An 18,226-nucleotide genomic window follows, 5' to 3' on the forward strand; every position below is an offset into this window, starting at 1 on the left:
GTGATTTATTTCTATCTAATATTATAATCATATTTGTGTGCATTACTTACTATACTATATACTCATCCAACACCCTTAGCTGCTAGTTACTTTCCACAAAACTTATAAAATATGATGCTTTGGAATATACCCAAAACATACAATATAAATTGCTTAATTCATTAATTGATCAGTTGATGATATGTCAACTATTTTTATGAGTTTTTTAAATATTTTCTGATGTAAAACCTCCACAGGTTTTCAGGTTTGAGTTGTAACATTAAGAAATCTGAATTTTATAAAATATTCATCATAAAGTAATCAGTAGATGAATACTTAATCAATACAATGTGAAATTGCCTGTCTATATTCAATTATATAAAATCAACTGTTTATTGCTTGAGTAATAACAATCTTATGATGTAATATATAATAGTGCAGCACCCTTTGGGGCCTGTGTGAACTGTGCCCCCCCCCCTCTGTTGCACCTGGTTTAGAAAAGTCGTAGATCAGCCCCTGTCACAACCCTCTGGTTCCTCTGTCTCAGCTCCTGCACATTAAGAGCAACAAGTACCTGACGGTGAACAAGCGACTCCCTGCTTTGCTGGAGAAGAACGCCATGCGTGTGTCCCTGGACACGGACGGTAACGAGGGCTCCTGGTTCTACATCCAGCCCTTCTGGAAGCTCCGCAGCGAGGGAGACAATGTAGGTGTCCCCTCCGGCCGGAATCACGTTTCTGTACAAAGCCATGACGTGTCTCTCTGTTTACACTGTCAGGTCATCGTTTGTCCTGTCCCAGTAACATTTCTGATTTTGTCCTCCCCCCTTTTGGCTTTAGCATCCTATGGTTAAAGGTATTGCTCTTGATTGTGCATGGTGTTTGTGCAATATTAGGTCAGACACAGAATATCATGTTAAACGCATGGATGCACTGGCCTCCCCATTGCATGTCGATTTTCAGGTTGAGCTTAAAAAAGTATTCGGTAAGTTTCTCCCTCCTGTCTGCTGTATGACATTGATAGTGACATCATAGCTGTTGTCAAGTGTTTGTAATATTCCTGCACAGAATTGAAACAGATGTGATGAACCACCCACATCAAACCTTGTGTGCTTGTGCACAGCTGCTCAATGAGATACAGTTGACTGTGGACAGTCTATTATAATTGTTTATTATAAGTAGACTGGGCATGTATTTTGCAAAACAACGATACAATAACAGGTTGTATACTTTTCAGCCACCATGTCTCTGTATGCTGCATTCGTGTCCGCTCACCATGGTCTGAATAAAACACCGCTCTCTCTCTCGTGTGAATCTCGGCCTGTAGCCGCTGCACTTAGCGCCTTCTGTGTTCTGAAGTAGATGTTTGCAGACCTGAGACAAACCCCTTCCTTTGCATGGACCCCACTCTCACTCTCTGTTCGAATCCATCTGAACTCTGGTGGAACTTGACCACCCTCTGTCTCCTGCTGTGATGTGACTTGTCTATGGTTCGGTTCAAGGTGGTGGTTGGAGACAAGGTGGTGCTGATGCCGGTGAACGCTGGTCAGCCGCTCCACGCCAGTAACATCGAGCTGCTGGACAACCCCGGCTGCAAAGAGGTGGGACTAATTCATCTATATCATTTCAAGAGTCTGTTAAACAAGATACTTTTAATGTTTAAATGATGATCTCTATCTTATATCTCCATGTATGATTGAGATGTGTATTTTTATATTTTTTAAGTTATTTGCTTTTATCTGCTTTATCAGTTTTTTTTTTATTCTATGAAAAGTGTCTGAGCATTGTTCAAAGCACTTTACGAAATAAGATGTATTAATATTAAAACAGCTCGTAGTTTAGGGAATAGTTTATAATGTTATATATCGATGAAATATGTCTATATTCGATGGAATGGAATATTATACACACATCGTGTTGGCCCAGAGAGAAGCTTCTAATACTCTAACCGTGGTTAAAATGTGAAAATCAACAAAAAAAGTTGCCTTTCAAGGATTTAGGAGACTGCATGGGACTTGTGCATGATAAAATAAAATCTTGATTTTGTTTTCTGTTTTTCTTTTCTACTTTCTTTCTTCATGCTGCAGGTTAATGCTGTCAGCTGTACCACCAGCTGGAAGGTCACCTTGTTTATGAAGTTTAGCGACTACAAGGAAGATATCCTCAAGGGGGTATTTAGTTTTTATAACATTTGAGTCTGTTTATTCAGTCCGTCTTTTAGCAGAATTTGTAACGGCTAATCAACACCAAATCCTTTTTGCGTGTGTCCTCTGTCAGGGAGACGTCGTGAGGCTGTTTCACGCCGAGCAGGAGAAGTTTCTCACCTCGGACGATTACAAGAAGCAGCAGCACGTGTTCCTCAGGACCACGCTGAGGCAGACGGCCACCTCCGCCACCAGCTCCAAGGCTCTGTGGGAGGTCGAGGTAAAACACAGACGCAACTAATAACGTCTCACTCTCAGTCTGAATTCATCAGTGACGCTTAATGTAGCTGGAGTTGATCATCATCATGACTTTTTGGGAAATTGAAAGTCATACGGTACATCAACAAAATAAAGACCCTACTTAATAAACCTAATATATTCCTACACACTTAGATTAACAGCTTTTTCATTATTAAGGACAGTTTCTCACAGGTTCAGGCCGTTATTCCCTCCCTTTATTATACGTTATTATAATGTCCTTCTTTCGTCCCTTTCAACCTACAGTTCTTTGTCATCTTCTATCTGTTGTACTGCGTGTTCCTCTTTATCAGTTTACACTCTAAACTTGAGTTCCTCTTGTCCCTCTGCTGTTTGTTCCTGCATGTTCTTAACATATCTGCGGTTGACGTGTTTTAGTACCAGTATGACAAAACACAAATTCCTTTTGTACTAAGCGAATCGGATGACTCGCATTCTGACTCATTCAGTCGCTGCACTGAAGTCGGTGCAAACGCTGCAGATGAAGACGTGCATTTTTTTTCTCCATTTGGTTTGTGAAGTAATCCTGACTCAGGAGAACCAGAGATATTTAACAGAACTCATCCTTATCTATGTGTGTTGAAATGTCATAGTAATCCCCATACAGACAAACTGAAAAACTATAAAACGGAAAATCCCCCTGCTACATTAGAAGTTAGATTGAAGGAGGAACTGACTGACACTATTTCCAGATGTGTGATGTGTCATTTGTTGCTCCCAGGTCGTGCACTATGACCCCTGTAGAGGCGGAGCCGGCCAGTGGAACAGTCTCTTCCGCTTTAAACACCTTGCGACTGGGAATTATCTTGCATCCGAGGTGAGTTCTGCTCTTACGCTCGTGTCAGAGCCTTTACTTTCATTTTTTAACGATGCTTCTCATTGTGTTAAATTAAATAGTTCTTTTTGAAAAGTAGCAAAACCTTTTATTAGAATGACACTGTCTGCTTCTCAGTGTCTGTGTAAGCACATTTGAGGGGGACTTTAGGTGATGTGCTGTAGGTGGCAGTGTTCCCATTGATATGGCCTGTATCCCCCATCTTCTGCTGTAAAACAGTCTGGATTTGAGTGATAAGGACGATAATGACATGATGATTGTCTCCACATCCGAGATCTGAGACTGTTCAATATCTTTTATAGGCGAACCCTGAATTCAAAGAGACCACAGTGGAGTCCCAAGGAGAGGTGAGTCATTCAAACAAGCACATGTAGCTGCAAACCACTCACAGCTGACTGTCTCACTAACTACTCTACAGGGCTGATAATTACAGCTCTGTGCATCAGCAGTGCAATTAGGTCGTCACTTCTCACCATGAATGAGTCAGATTGCACTTGACTGAAAGATAAAATGAGTTTGTGACTAAGAAATCAAGTGTTTTAGTGCAAAGAGTTATTATCTCAGCAGTTGAACATTTTTTGGTTGAATTTCAGTCCCTTCTCTGTCTCCTCATCCGTTGGTTAAGCAACACCACCAGTTCTCTCACACTTCAAGTGCACACACACAGACACGCACACACGCAAACGCAAAGTCTGCCAAAAGTCTGCATCTATATCGAGACATTTCTTTCAGCTCTTCACTGCCTCGCACATTTGTATTCCGGCAATGCAAGGAACCCGCACACAAACTCTCTCCGCCTCACACACTTACTCATGCACATGCCGAGTTTCAGACACACTGGGGGCTCCTTACATAACATCTGGGTGTGGGGGTGCCCTGCAAGAGCGGATGGAGGGGAGGCAGACGTGCTGTCTGCTCTGCTCCACTTGCCTGTGCTAAGCTGGTGAGGTGAGTCACCGGCGGAGGGGGACGGGGAGAGAGAGGGGAAGGAGTGGGAAGAAAGAGAAGTTGAGGCGCGGAGGCAGCTCTAGGGACCCTTCCATTGACATGCAGCGAACAGCGGGAGAAATGAACCCGCGTCATTATGGGTTGCATCTGCAGCCTGCAGACGTACTGCAGAGTCTCACACGCAGCACAGAGAAGTCATAGATCTCTGGCATCATGTCTTTGTTAAATGTAGTTCTGATCATCCATCCACTCTCACTGATGGAGTTTATCCACAGTGGAGCTCATCTGTCAGTATTAAGGGGCGCATGCGCAGAGAGATATGAAAGCCAGAGACAAATCATGTCCACGCTCCTCTTCATGGTCACAAAGTTCAGAGACACTTACTTCAAGTAGTGTATATAATCATTTTCACCGCCCCTGTGTGTGCCTGTTTGCCTGTGTCCTTGTGTGTGCGGCTGCAGAATGAAACCGACGCTGTGTTCTCCAAGAGGAAGCATCAGGCAGCGGAGAAGATTGCGTTCACCCTGGTGTCTGTTCCCCACGGGAATGACATCGCCTCTCTGTTTGAGCTGGATGCCACCACCCTGCAGCGGGCCGACTGTCTGGTGCCCAGGTCAGTCACTCACATGGGGGCAACACCGACAATAACAACCTAACCCTAACCAGCCACAGGGGGACCAACAACAGGTCCTTTCAGAAAATCTGCCGTTAGGGAAGACTGTTACTTAATTGAAATCATCTGCTCATATGTTATTTTATTATTATTATTTTATGAGAGCAGTCTAAAATACGTGTGTATACATAACTGGATCAATTCTGAAGTGAAAATCAAATAAAAGATATTTGAAGTTTCTCATTCAAATTGCAGTATATTTAATATATCATACCAAGACAAAGAGTCTGTAGTCATTTTAGTAGGCGAGTGACGCTGCACCTGCACAATGCTGCCTATTGCTAAATGCTAACATTAGCATGCTTAAGTGCTTGCTTGATACAGAATGTGTTACATGCTGATATTAAGCAGAGGTTGTTTCACGCGCGTTTATATTATTTTAGGATGTTAGCATGCTATTTGCTAATTCATGCTAAAGACATAGTAGAACTGTGATCGGTTGGAATATCATCTTTTTCAGGTATCTGATAAACTATAGTTACGGATCGAAGGATTGTGCTAAATGAAAACCCCGAGGTTTATGATGTCTCTGGAGGTTAATCAGATTTCATGGCAGTTCATCCAGTTGTTGAGAATTTGATTAAAAACAATAAAAAATGTCAACCTCATGGTGGCGCCAGAGAAACAATAATTGGGATTCCTTGTAGGAAAACTGTATTTGTGGCACCAAACTTTGTGCCTAGTAAACGTTGAGCTATGTATTGATCACATCGTGGAGCTAAAGTAAAAGTAAGGTCATCAACAAAGTCAACTGGATATATCCTCAGTGGATCATGAATGGTTTTACCCAATACCAACGCAAACTATTCTGTAGTTGTCGAGTTATTTCAATGGTTTTGAAGCACACCACATGGACACATACACCAAGAGCCATCTTGGTACCCCGGCCAAGACATCATGTTCTAGTACTTCACCAGAATGTCTACTTTTCAATTTAATAACAGCAGCAAGGTCATCCAATCAACGTGCTGTATATATTTGGTACCATCCTTCCTCAGAAACTCGTACGTGAGGCTTCGGCACCTGTGCACCAACACCTGGGTGACCAGCACCAACGTCCCCATTGACGCAGAGGAGGAGCGGCAGGTTATGCTAAAGGTCTGAACCCTGACACACACACTTATTCTGAATATTTTCACTCAATTAAGACAAGGGATTCATTATTTGGAAATTTCTTGGACTGTCACAACAGATTGGCACCTGTCCCACTAAAGAGGACAAAGAGGCTTTTGCCATCGTGTCAGTTCCCCTGTCGGAGGTCAGGGACCTGGACTTTGCCAACGATGCCAGCAAAGTTTTGGAGTCCACCGTGAGAAAGCTTCAGTACGGCAACATCGCTCAGAACGAGAGGAGGTACGGAGACGATATGAGCGTGTTGATGCAGGTCGTACGGGGTGGTGTGAATATTTCCATGAGTTCACGTGTTATTTTTTGCATTAATATCTATTTCAGGTTTGTGACTAAACTTTTGGAGGACCTGGTTTTCTTTGTGTGTGTGGTTCCAAACAATGGCCAGGATGTGTTATCGGTTGTCACCTCTACACCCAACCGAGAGAGGCAGAAACTCATGAGGGAGCAGAACATCCTTGCCCAGGTCAGCACAAGTACACACACACAGACACACACACACACACACACACACACACTTTTCTTTATGTCCTTTATGTCCCTTATGTTGAGACAGATTCAACTGAAGTGTGACAGAAGGACAGTAATGCCCAGAGCAAATCTTAATTGTATTGTGTTTCCATTAGTGAGATATTTTATAATAGCTACAGATTAGCCTCAGGAAGTCTGTTTATTGCATTACAGGCTGTAGAACCTCAATTCTTCATTGCCATGTCTGGGTTTCTGATCCTCTAGATCTTTGGCGTCCTGAAGGCACCCTTCACCGATCAGGGAGACGGTGCCATGCTGAGGTTGGAGGATTTGGGAGACCAGCGCTATGCCCACTTCAAGTACATGTTGAGACTCTGCTACCGGGTGCTACGGCACTCCCAACAGGACTACCGCAAAAACCAGGCATGGTTTTTCTACACACGTCTACTATTGAGTTGTTCACTGGGTTGTCATCCGGCTCATTAATATGGTCGTTATCAACAGGATGCAGGGCAGTGCGATGACAGAGAGGTGGAGATTTAACTGGGAGCTTAGAAGTATAGATTCTTCCAGATTGACTTGGAAAATCTATGCGGGCAGAGCAACTGGTGTAATGATGCTTCCTATTAAAAAAACCCAAGCAGTGGTCAATCAGTCTTTCAATAGATCAGTGGATCAACATAAATAATTCATGACAAATCTCATAATGAACGTGAGCTCACAGCACAGTTTCTTTTACGTAAATGAAAAGATTGAATTTATGTTGAATACACTCGGGACTCAGGGCACTCGTTGGTATTTCTGCTACACTGTGTTCGTCTATCAGGCACAACCATAGACTGTATGAAGATGGACGAAGCAGCTCAACTTCCTCTTACACTATCCAGAAATGAAGCTAAAATATCCAAAGTAAACCTTGGCCATTTTTGCTCATTTGGAGTCAGATTCTGAGCAATAAACACCCTTGACCAATCACAAGCTAATGTCAGCTGTCAATCATGATGTTTCATCCCGTTTTATAGCATTAGGTCACTAATCAAAGCCAAAATGGATCAATGTGATAAGAACTACTCAAAATTTATTTGACTTGTGCTTTGACTTTTGTGTGTCTCATCAATTAACATGGAGGAGAGGGGATAAATACTGCAGCCTGCCACCGGGTGGTGGTAGGCTTCACTTTGAGGAGCTGTCACCTCGTCCATTATTGTGTACAGTCTTTCGTTAAAACCTACAAGCAGTGAAACCTGTTGAACTTTAGCTTGACACTCATGTGTAAGATCAATCAGTTGTGATTGATGATTCCAACCCTCAACTGTGATGAAATTAATGTGAACCTTACAAGCAGCTGTCATTTGTAACTGTGGGAAAACCTCTTGAATGTGAAATAAGGCCTAAAAATAACAAAATAAACTTGTTGAACAAGTTCTCTCTAGATAATGTTCAAACAAACACCAAGCTTAGCGCAGTGATTCAGCTAATTTAATCCTTCTGTGTTACTGGCTCTGACTATTTCTGCGTGATTTCACAACCATCTACAAAAGTGCAGTGTTTAAAACCATATGTTTCTTGTTCCTCGCAGGAATATATAGCCAAAAAGTTCTCAATCATGCAGTCTCAGATCGGGTATGAGATCCTGGCCGAGGACACGATCACTGCGCTGCTGCACAACAACCGCAAGCTGCTGGAAAAACACATCACAGCCAGAGAGATCGAGACGTTTGTCAACCTGCTGCGGCGCAACAGAGAGCCCAGGTCAGACCCGTTCCACCGCCAGAGAGCAGAAGAACCCAGGGGACAATTCAATTACAGAAAATACAGAACAACCCCGACGCTGTGAAAGAAAATTAGAAGGCATCATTTATGTAGCGAGAGGTTACATTTTATCACGTAACACAACACAATATGTGCGTCTTATCCACAATACCGTATATCCTGTTAAAGACAACTTACACCAACTATAACTTGTCGGTTTGTGTGTTTCTGTGCTCGTGTCTGCTCGTCCAGGTTCTTGGATTATCTCTCTGATCTCTGTGTGTCCAACAAGACGGCCATCCCCGTCACACAGGAGCTCATCTGTAAATTTATGCTGAACCCCGCCAATGCAGATATCCTCATCCAGACCAAGTGAGTGGGTTTATTTAAAAAAAAAAAAACGTCAGAGTTGCTCCTGTTGCATTTCCCTCGTTCATTTTTTAAAACGTGTTCAATCTCCCCAGCACGTGCGATTGCTGTTTCCTCCCGCTCGATAGATATTTCCAGCAGCACCTCTGCGTCAAAGTGTAACGTGTGCAGTTTGGTCTCGTAACCGCTTTCTGTCACACTCTCTCCCTCCTTCCTCATCATCCCCCCCCCCCCCAGACTAATCTCTAACACAGACAACACCCTAGAGCCCTCCCTGCTGCAGGACGAGGTGGAGGACGAGGAGGTCTGGCTCTACTGGATCGACAGCCACAAGGAGCCTCACGGCAAGTCCATCCGCCACCTGGCCCAGGATGCCAAGGACAACCACAAGATGGATGTCGACATCATCACCTACTACAGGTGGCGGTTGCGCTCTTACCTTCAGTTGTGCCAATGTGCTGAGCCTTATTTCCCGCGGAAACACAAAAATGGCTGAAACAAACATAGAGAAACCAAATTTTGTTCAATCTGCAAAATAAAAAAAGGGTTTCTTCTCCTCCACCTCCTCTGCAGATATCAGCTGAACCTGTTTGCTAAAATGTGTCTGGACCGTCAGTATCTAGCCATCAACCAGATCTCCTGTCAGCTTCCCGTGGATCTGATCCTACGCAGCATGTTCGACGACTGCTTGCCGTACAACCTCCGAGCCTCGTTCTGCCGCCTGATGCTGCACATGCACGTGGACCGCGACCCGCAGGAAGCTGTGGTGCCCGTACGCTACGCCCGCCTCTGGACCGAGATCCCTTCCACGATCACCGTCCACGAGTGAGAGACCCTGCTGAGATTGAGTGAGCGCTTGTACGGTGTCTGATGCACAATTAGACAGATTGTGTTTGTTTGGCGCAGGTTTGAGTACGATTCCACCGACAGCTCGAGAGAGGATATGAAGAAGAAGTTTGCTCCCACGATGGAGTTTGTGGAAGACTATCTCAAAGACGTGGTCTGCCAGAATTTTCCATTCGGGGATAAAGACAAGAATGAGCTGACACTAGAGGTAACATCAACTGTTGCATATATTTCAAATGTGATTACTCCTACTGTCAACCACATTTTCTTGAATAGGCTCAAATTGAACTGCTCTCAATTCACTTCTCTCTTCCAGGTGGTGAATCTGGCTCGGAACCTGGTTTACTTTGGTTTCTACAGCTTCAGTGAGCTGCTGCGTCTAACACGCACCCTGCTGGCCATCCTGGATATTGTCCAGCAGCCACTCGCCTTCATGAACAAGCTCAACAAGAGCCCAGAGGCTGGTCAGTGCATTATTACATTGTAATGAAGCCCTTTAAATATTCAATAGAAAGTTAAAGGTAACAAGTTATGTTGTGTTTTGTTGTTTCCTTATTTAAGGGGTAAGATAATTGAACAGGGCAGAGAGAGCTTTCAGGTTTTAGATGCAGGAGATAAAAAAATAGCTTAAGGTGATTTCTAAAGGTATCAGGGAGAAAAAACATGGGGACCTGATCGAGAAGCTGAGGTATCAGTGGAACAAATATATAAAGATACTGAAATTGAGGCATGTTGATATGAGGATGAAGATCATCTGTCTGCAGATCACAAGATTGATCCGTTCAAGGAAATGATTCACAATAAAAATGCAACTGGATTGACAAAAGTTTTTTTGGAAGTGTTTCAAAGTGGACAAAGACATTAATAACATAACACTTTTGGCTCAGTTTAATGGACTGAAGAGAATAACACAATGTTCTCCTAGGCTATCAAATTTTCACAGGCTGCAAATTTAACTTGATGATGATCGCCTACACACACACACACACACACACACACACACACACACACACACACACATAAAGCAACAAATATGTAAAGATAAATGTTTCCTTCAGGCAACAATGTCCTTCGAACTATCCACGGCGTTGGAGAGTTGATGACTCAGATGGTGATGAGTCGCGGGGTGCCCCACAGCCTCGCCGACACCCCCCCCTCTCTGCGCTACAGCAAAGGGCACTTCCTGCCGGACAACGAGGACGTCATGGTGATGGACACCAAGCTAAAGATCATCGAGATCCTGCAAGTAAGCGCTGCTCTCTGGATGTGGGTGGTGCTATTTAAAAAAATGTTCACCTTCCTGCATAAGTGAGTGACTTTATTTTTGTGCTTTTCTCTAATTGCTGTTTAGTTCATCCTGAGCGTGAGGTTAGATTACAGGATCACGTACTTGTTGTCCATCTACAAGAAAGAGTTTGGGGACAAGTCCGTCATCGACACCTCGGCCTCAGTGGCTGAGATGCCGTTCGTGATGCGTGAGAAAGAATTACTCTTACTGCAAATATCCTAAATCAGGCCTTTTGCTGCCAACTGTACTGAACTGACCTGTCGTTCACTTTATTTTGTCTGTAGCGTCTGAGCCAGACATCGATGAGATTGCCACCAAAGCAGAGAGCATGTTTGCAGGAAGGTGGGTGAAGCTCAGGGTGCCAGTTTCTTTTTAATACGCTATTCGACCCACGCCAAAGAAACTTGAAAGCTGGATAAGTGCGGTTTTCTGATTCCAGCTCTGAGCTGGGAGCAGTGGAGCTTGACGACGAGGGCGGCAGGACTTTTCTGAGGGTTCTGATCCATCTCATCATGCAAGACTACCCCCCGCTGGTGTCCGGCTCGCTGCAGCTCATCTTCAAACACTTCAGCCAGAGATCCGAGGTGCTGCAGGCCTTCAAACAGGTGAGGACAGAGCAGGTTACACACAAGCCTTTGATAGCTGGGGATCGTGAGTGTAAAGTGAGTTGTCTGTCATGGTTGATGTATTTTGATCATTTCTCCAAAGTGGTGCTCTGAGATTTCTTGGCAGAGATCTTGCTTTCACGCGCGTTCTTTCTTTTAACATCTCTCTGTCTGGTTTATTTCTCACCCAGAGTGTGTGTTTGTGTGTGTCCGTGCGTTCTCCAGGTCCAGCTGCTGGTGTCAGCGCAGGATGTAGAGAACTACAAGCAGATCAAGACGGACCTGGACCAGCTGCGTCTGACTGTGGAGAAGTCGGAGCTGTGGGTGGAGAAGAGCAGCGTCTACAGCAGCGAGGACCTGGTGGTCAGACAGGGCAACGAAGAGAACACTGAGGTGCGGCACCATCCTTTTTATGGTATCCATCATCTAGAACAAAGTTCGGCCTTCCCGACTTCACAGTGACATTAAGAGCTCCACAGGAAGTGGGTGTGGCCTAACGTCCCATTAGTCAGCTGCATGGGGAAAGAATGCTTTCTTTGTTGTTGTGAAACAGGGTTGGTGGAAACTGTTTTGTTATGTAGCATAGCACGTATATAATATATAATAGCAATGCTCTTCAGAACAGGAATACAGCTTAATACGTTTTAAGAGTCAAGCCTGCAACTTGTTTCATTTCTCAAACATTATTCTTACTTTAATTGTTTGAGGAAAGTTACGACTGCTGGGTTTTCTCTACACTGTGATAAATGCCCATTAATTAGACACAGGATACAGAGGCTGCTTTGTGCCGCAGATAAACTGTCAGGGGCTGAATGTTGCTAAAGTGTTGTTGTGTTTTTGTTTGTCTTTGTGTTTCTGCCAGGAGGTTGTTCTGAGCCCGGTCCAGGACGGTGATAATAAACCTCAGATTGACTTTAACAAGGCAAACAACTATAACATTGTCAAAGAGGTGAGCTCCATGTCTGCAAATCCAAGTTTTTCTTGCTCGATGACTTTTTCTGCTCTTGTGTATATTACATCAAATATTTCTCTCTGTCAACTCACCTGGTGGATCGTGCACCTCATGCACTGAGACTGAGGCTTGAGTTCTCTGCAGCAGCCACAGGGTCTCTCTCTCTCTCTTTCTCTCTCTTTCTCTCTCTTTCTCTCTCTTTCTCTCTCTCTCTCTCTCTCTCTCTCTCTCTCTCCCTCTTTCCCACTAAGATTCTGTCCGAAGTGTCTGAAAATATCTTTAGAGCAGCATTAAAACTAATAATTAGAATGACACATAAGAGAGTGCATACTACATAAATTTGCACAAACTCATAAATATTGGTCCACTGAATTATACACTCTGAGACAGAAACAAAATATACATATTTCTCAGAGTTGGCGAAAGTAAAACATTTCCTGGATCTGCTGCCTAATCCAGATTTGCACCAGCATGTAATGGGGTCTTCCCTGACCCATTTCACACCCTTCCACCAAGTTTTGAGGAAGTCTGTCTTGTGTTTGTGTAATCCTGCTACCTGACAAATAAATCCAGAAAAAAACATAACAGTGGTTGAGGTAATAATATTTCTCCGTGTCATCTCCAGATCTTACTGCGGCTCAGTAAGCTGTGTTTCCTCGGTAAGAAGAGTCGTGTGCAGCAGCAGAGGCTCCTGAAGAACATGGGGGCTCACACTGTGGTGCTGGACCTGCTGCAGATCCCCTATGAGAAGGTGAATGGATGTGTCCTCCTGCTTGATGGTATCTTCCTGTGCAGCTGTCTCACTAAACATCTTTGCTCGTGTCTGGTTCTGCCTTGGCACAGAGTGACGAGAAGATGAATGAGGTCATGACCCTGGCTCACACCTTCCTGCAGAACTTCTGCAGAGGAAATCCTCAGAATCAAGTTCTGCTACATAAACACTTCAACCTGTTCCTCACTCCGGGGGTATGTGGATATGACCTTGAGGTTCTTCTTCTTTGTTGACATGTCCAGTGGCATCATTTTATATTAAGTACAAGGTTTCTTAAACTACTTTTTTTCTGTTACACAAATGAGTCAATATTCTGTTTGCGTGAAACCCGATCTCCACTTAAGACTTAAACTTGACTTCTGCTGTTTCTTCACCAGTTGCTGGAAGCTGAGACGATGCGCTACATCTTCATGAGCAACTTCCAGCTGTGCAATGAAATCAGCGACCGAGTGGTTCATCACTTCGTCCACTGCATCGAAACCCACGGACGCCACGTGCAGTACCTCAGGTTCCTGCAGACCATTGTGAAAGCTGATGGGAAGTATGCGAAGAAATGTCAGGACAAAGTGATGACAGAGGTGGGATTTAGTTTTTGTAATCAACATTTAATCCCACATTGCATGGATACTGGTTATTGTTTGGTGAAAACTAAAAATATCTAGTATCTTTGATAATTTTTTGCACATATTTAGTTTGGTGTTTACTGTGATATGTATTCTTTGATGCTGATTACCGTTGTGACATATCCCGTGAGTTGTATAACATGGATTGTGGGTATTTAAGTTGGCGACTGTAATGATCAGAACTTTGAGGACGAGGCTATTGCCTAAACATCGCTACGGCAAATAAAATACTTAAACAGCTGCTTCTAGATGTGCAGGTTTTCACTTCTAGAAGGTAAACATTTAAAAAAATATATTAATTATGGAAAATCGTACAGATGGGATCTTTGTGGGAAGTTATATCGGGAAGAGGATTTCATATTATCACCTGAGCACATTCATTCTAGGGCACACACCTTACAGTCATATAAGTGTGTGTACTGTTGCAGGAGGACTTTGTTTGATTGGATGACATTTACTCAAGATTTGTAAAAATGTGTAAAAAATATAATTCTATGCTTAAAAAAGGTTAAAGTAACTTTTAGAAATATGCCAGTCAAGCTGTTGAATGTTTCTGGTGATGGAGGTTGACCCTGCCCGTGACCTGTTTATTCCTGTGTCCAGTTGGTGAACGGCGGCGAGGACGTGCTGGTGTTCTACAACGACCGCTCCTCGTTCTCCGTGCTGCTGCAGATGATGGGCTCGGAGCGCGAGCGGGCGGATGAAGACGGAGCTCTGGCCTATCACAACATGCTGGTGGAGCTGCTGGCTGCCTGCACCGAGGGCAAGAACGTCTACACGGAGCTGAAGTGCAACTCTCTGCTGCCGCTGGACGACATAGTGAAAGTTGTCACTGACATCAACTGTATACCAGAGGTAGTAGCCAGATAGTTTTTCTAGAAAATAATAGAACAGCTTGATTTTTTACATTGTTAAAATTAACAATATTTTTTATGTAATTTTATTAAAAAAAAAACGTTTGTTAATTTAAAGTTTAAGACATCACATTTTTTCTTTTTTTTCTTGACCCCAATAGGTTAAAACTGCGTACGTGAACTTTGTGAATCACTGCTACGTGGACACAGAGGTGGAAATGAAGGAGATCTACACCTCCAGTCATATCTGGAAACTCTTTGACAACTTCCTGGTGGACATGGCCACTGTAAGGCTCAATCAACCAGAGCGCACACATCCCTCAAGGCCCAACAGTCACCTTAAATACAATCAAACTCCACCAAGTTTCACACACTCATTGATATCAGTTGCGTAAATATGCCTGATGAGTTTCATCAAGATCCACAAGTGATTCCCTGGTTTATTTCGTTGAACTGCCCCAAAGGACCTAAACTTATATTGTAAATCTTTTTGGAAAACTGCATGTTCAGTGACAATAACAGCGACGGGATGTGAGAGTTTTCTGGTAAAGGAACGCTCGTCAATTTGCTTTTTGCTTTTTTAAGGTTTGCAACTCAACCACCGACCGTAACCATGCCGATCTGGGTCTGGAGAAGTATGTGACAGAGACGGTGATGGCCATAGTTAAGGGTTTCTTCAGTTCGCCTTTCTCCGTCAACCATTCCAACCTTCAGGTATTGTTTTCCTCCCCTGACAAGCGGCTGAAATGTGCCCGCAGCAGGAGGCTCACTCACGCCACATCTAAATCCTTTTGTCAATTTTTTTCCCTCTGTACAGTAAAAAAGTATTTGACAGCAGACAGCTGCGTTAACAGGACTCCCACCTGGGACTGTGTTGTTTCGTTCTTAGAGCAGCTGTCTGAGCTGTGAAATGCAGGAGTCTGACTTAACGTGTTCCCATTAAGCTTATATGTAACTTTCCATTCACTTGTGTCCTATAAAAAACTCGATCCCCTCCTCTCTCCTGTTTTCATAGACAAACCAGTCTATCTTCATCAAGCTGCTCCAGTCATCTTTCAGGCTCCACAACTGCACCTGGCTCAACTCGGCTCAGAAGCCTAATATAGAGAGCTGTATTAAAACACTGGCGGATGTGGGTGAGTGCCGCTCCTCCAGCGTTGATGGAGAAAGAAGACTTCAAATCCATTAATGCTGTCCTCATTAAAAGTGAACCGTTGTGTACCGCCATCCATTTAGAGATTTCTTTCAATTCTCATGTTTATGTCCCAGCAGCTGTGGCCTTTGGATGCCTGAGCTATCACACTGACATTTATAGCTTCATGTTCCTCCACAGCCAAAGCTCGTGCCATCGCCATCCCAGTGGACCTGGATAGTCAGGTCAACACTTTGTCCCTGAGGGTCCACACCAACATGGTGCAGCGAGCGGCCAAGGACTGGAGGAGCACTGCCCGCACGCGGCCACGCAAGGAGATGCTGGGTGACCCTGACTACAAGAACATCATCGAGAAGCTGCAGGTGCACAGACAAGAAAAGAGTCGAATGAAAACACCAGACTCCACATGTACTTTTATGAGGGCTTTATGTATTATACTCAGCAGAGTCAATATCTCTAGGACAGCATTAAGCTCAGCATTCATCTGTGTGTGTGTGTGTGTGTGTGTGTGTGTTCAGGGGGTTGTGTCCCGTCTGGAGGAGCAGTTCAGCCCAAAGGTTCAGGCAGAGTTTTCCGTGCTGGTGGACGTTCTCCACAGTCCTGAACTGCTGTTTCCAGAAGCTGCTCGGTTACGCTGTGAGAGCGGAGCCTTCATGTCCAAGTGAGTCTGCGTCGGCACGTCTGACATCAATGTTTTCAGGAATGAACTCAGAGAGTTGCTGACAGCAGTTATTTTTTCTCCGCTAGTATTTATTCAACATGTCTTTCTCTAGATATTGCCGTGGAAAAAAGCAACAGTTGATTTTTTTGGGGGGGCAGGATGGAAAATCTAGGATCAACCTAAATCTTCACAAATGAATTACTACCAATAACTATAATTTTATATTTATTCACTATCATCATAAACTTTGGAGACGTAACAGTAAATCCAAGAAACAAATCATAAAGAGCTGTATTTATATAATAATAGGTTTAAATGACAAAATAGTAAATATATAAAGAAAAACTGATTAAAATCTCTTCATATTGGACTAATCACACTGTGATATTAGACATACAAATTGATGATACATGATGGAGCCTCTAGGGGTGCTGTTACTCTGCTGCAGCTCTCTGACCTCCCTGGAGAGCAGCAGAGGAGAGTTCACCTGTGATGACAAATGAAATGTTGCTTTGTTTTTAACGTGTGAGCCAGTGACTGCATTAGCAGGACGCCATGATGAATGACCGAGCGCTTGTCGTGACTCTGCCAGGTTGATCAAACACACCAAGCAGCTCATGGACAAAGAGGAGAAGCTGTGCATCAAGATCCTGCAGACCCTCCGAGAGATGCTGGACAAGAAGGCGTGCTTCCAGGAAGCTGTGAGTACCGGACCCTGAGGGGGGGGGGGACGTCACTCAAACGTGGTTTTAATAAAAAAATATGATACTTTAAGAAGTAAAATCTCAGGATTCTATAATTGGGTGAAATCAATGCAAAGATTGCGGTGGATTCAGCCCCGACCTCATGTGCCAGCAGTGCCGCGATCCTACCAGCAGTGCAGTGTAGTCCTTGTTTTCTCCCAGGTCTGTCGGCCCAGAGCCCAGACTCCCCTTCATCAGTATGCTGTGGGCCTCGCTGTGTTACATAAGGCAGGGAGGCACTTGAGGACACACTCGCACTGAGAGGGAGAATAGGAGGGAGGAAGTAAGGGAAGGAGGAGGAGTGAGGGTTGAGAGCAGGGGGGGGGAGCACAAACACTGAACAAGCAAATCAATACTGCAGCGAGTTTGGGGCGCGGGAGCCCATCTCCTGCTGCCCCCCCTCTCAGCCAGAGAGACCAGGAGTGCGAGCAGACAATAGTCGGTAGAAGAGACTGATGCTGGTTCGAAGTATGTGTGCAAGGTGACAGCCAAAGTATACAAAAAGTCTGTTATCTAGTTTTTGAGGTGACACCGTGCAATTAACCGAACTCTAGTCAAGACTTCAGTCAGTGTGGGTAATGAAATCTCAGTGAGAGGGAAACAACTCCGGAGAATGGTTCTTTGTTTGGCGTCGCCCGGAGCTGCTTCTTCTCCTGCTCACAACAAGTTGAAGTAAAGTGAGAAAACATGTGTCTTCTGACCACGAGGGACTCCGTGCAGATAGGAATATTTTTGGGCCTGTTTCTGTTGCATCACCTATTTAAATAGAACGTACAGTATGCATGTTGCTATACCCTCTCTCCGTGGGTGTGATTGCATTCATAACACTGTCAGGACTAACTCTCTCTGTATAGTAACAGGCCAGGCAGCCAGTGTCGCTTACAGCAGCTGGAGGAGTCACAGTTTTGTTTTTCCCTATTTATGTCACTCAGCCAAGATGTTTATTTATTTTTTTCAAAAGGCAAATGATTCAACAGTTATGTGGAAGAGGATCAGACGGATTCAAAGTGGAAAAACATTCACTTTCTCAAAAAAAAAAGCCTCTCTGCGCATTCGAGCAGCCAGACAGTGCGGTAACGATATGTGAAATGTCAGTTTGTGTAGGTGTGTGTG

General features: G+C 44.1%; 1 protein-coding gene across 1 annotated transcript in view; it reads left to right on the forward strand.

The window, feature by feature from the left end:
* The window catches only part of itpr2 (inositol 1,4,5-trisphosphate receptor, type 2), a 56,417-nt gene that overhangs the window by 7,134 nt on the left and 31,057 nt on the right, over positions 1-18,226 (forward strand). Inside the window, exons 5-37 of the mRNA XM_053426980.1 lie at positions 527-685; positions 1,481-1,579; positions 2,066-2,149; positions 2,256-2,402; positions 3,162-3,257; positions 3,578-3,622; positions 4,685-4,836; positions 5,895-5,994; positions 6,089-6,249; positions 6,349-6,490; positions 6,760-6,918; positions 8,075-8,247; positions 8,500-8,619; positions 8,854-9,036; positions 9,190-9,441; positions 9,523-9,670; positions 9,779-9,926; positions 10,521-10,708; positions 10,814-10,937; positions 11,035-11,092; positions 11,190-11,355; positions 11,581-11,748; positions 12,218-12,304; positions 12,933-13,058; positions 13,151-13,273; positions 13,457-13,657; positions 14,306-14,557; positions 14,718-14,843; positions 15,142-15,270; positions 15,572-15,692; positions 15,890-16,071; positions 16,228-16,370; positions 16,963-17,071. Of these exons, the coding sequence (XP_053282955.1) occupies positions 527-685; positions 1,481-1,579; positions 2,066-2,149; positions 2,256-2,402; positions 3,162-3,257; positions 3,578-3,622; positions 4,685-4,836; positions 5,895-5,994; positions 6,089-6,249; positions 6,349-6,490; positions 6,760-6,918; positions 8,075-8,247; positions 8,500-8,619; positions 8,854-9,036; positions 9,190-9,441; positions 9,523-9,670; positions 9,779-9,926; positions 10,521-10,708; positions 10,814-10,937; positions 11,035-11,092; positions 11,190-11,355; positions 11,581-11,748; positions 12,218-12,304; positions 12,933-13,058; positions 13,151-13,273; positions 13,457-13,657; positions 14,306-14,557; positions 14,718-14,843; positions 15,142-15,270; positions 15,572-15,692; positions 15,890-16,071; positions 16,228-16,370; positions 16,963-17,071 (4,671 nt within the window). The remainder of the gene's footprint in view (positions 1-526; positions 686-1,480; positions 1,580-2,065; positions 2,150-2,255; positions 2,403-3,161; positions 3,258-3,577; positions 3,623-4,684; positions 4,837-5,894; positions 5,995-6,088; positions 6,250-6,348; positions 6,491-6,759; positions 6,919-8,074; positions 8,248-8,499; positions 8,620-8,853; positions 9,037-9,189; positions 9,442-9,522; positions 9,671-9,778; positions 9,927-10,520; positions 10,709-10,813; positions 10,938-11,034; positions 11,093-11,189; positions 11,356-11,580; positions 11,749-12,217; positions 12,305-12,932; positions 13,059-13,150; positions 13,274-13,456; positions 13,658-14,305; positions 14,558-14,717; positions 14,844-15,141; positions 15,271-15,571; positions 15,693-15,889; positions 16,072-16,227; positions 16,371-16,962; positions 17,072-18,226) is intronic.

This window comes from Pleuronectes platessa, chromosome 7 (genome assembly GCF_947347685.1).
Source record: "Pleuronectes platessa chromosome 7, fPlePla1.1, whole genome shotgun sequence".
NCBI lineage: Eukaryota > Metazoa > Chordata > Actinopteri > Pleuronectiformes > Pleuronectidae > Pleuronectes > Pleuronectes platessa.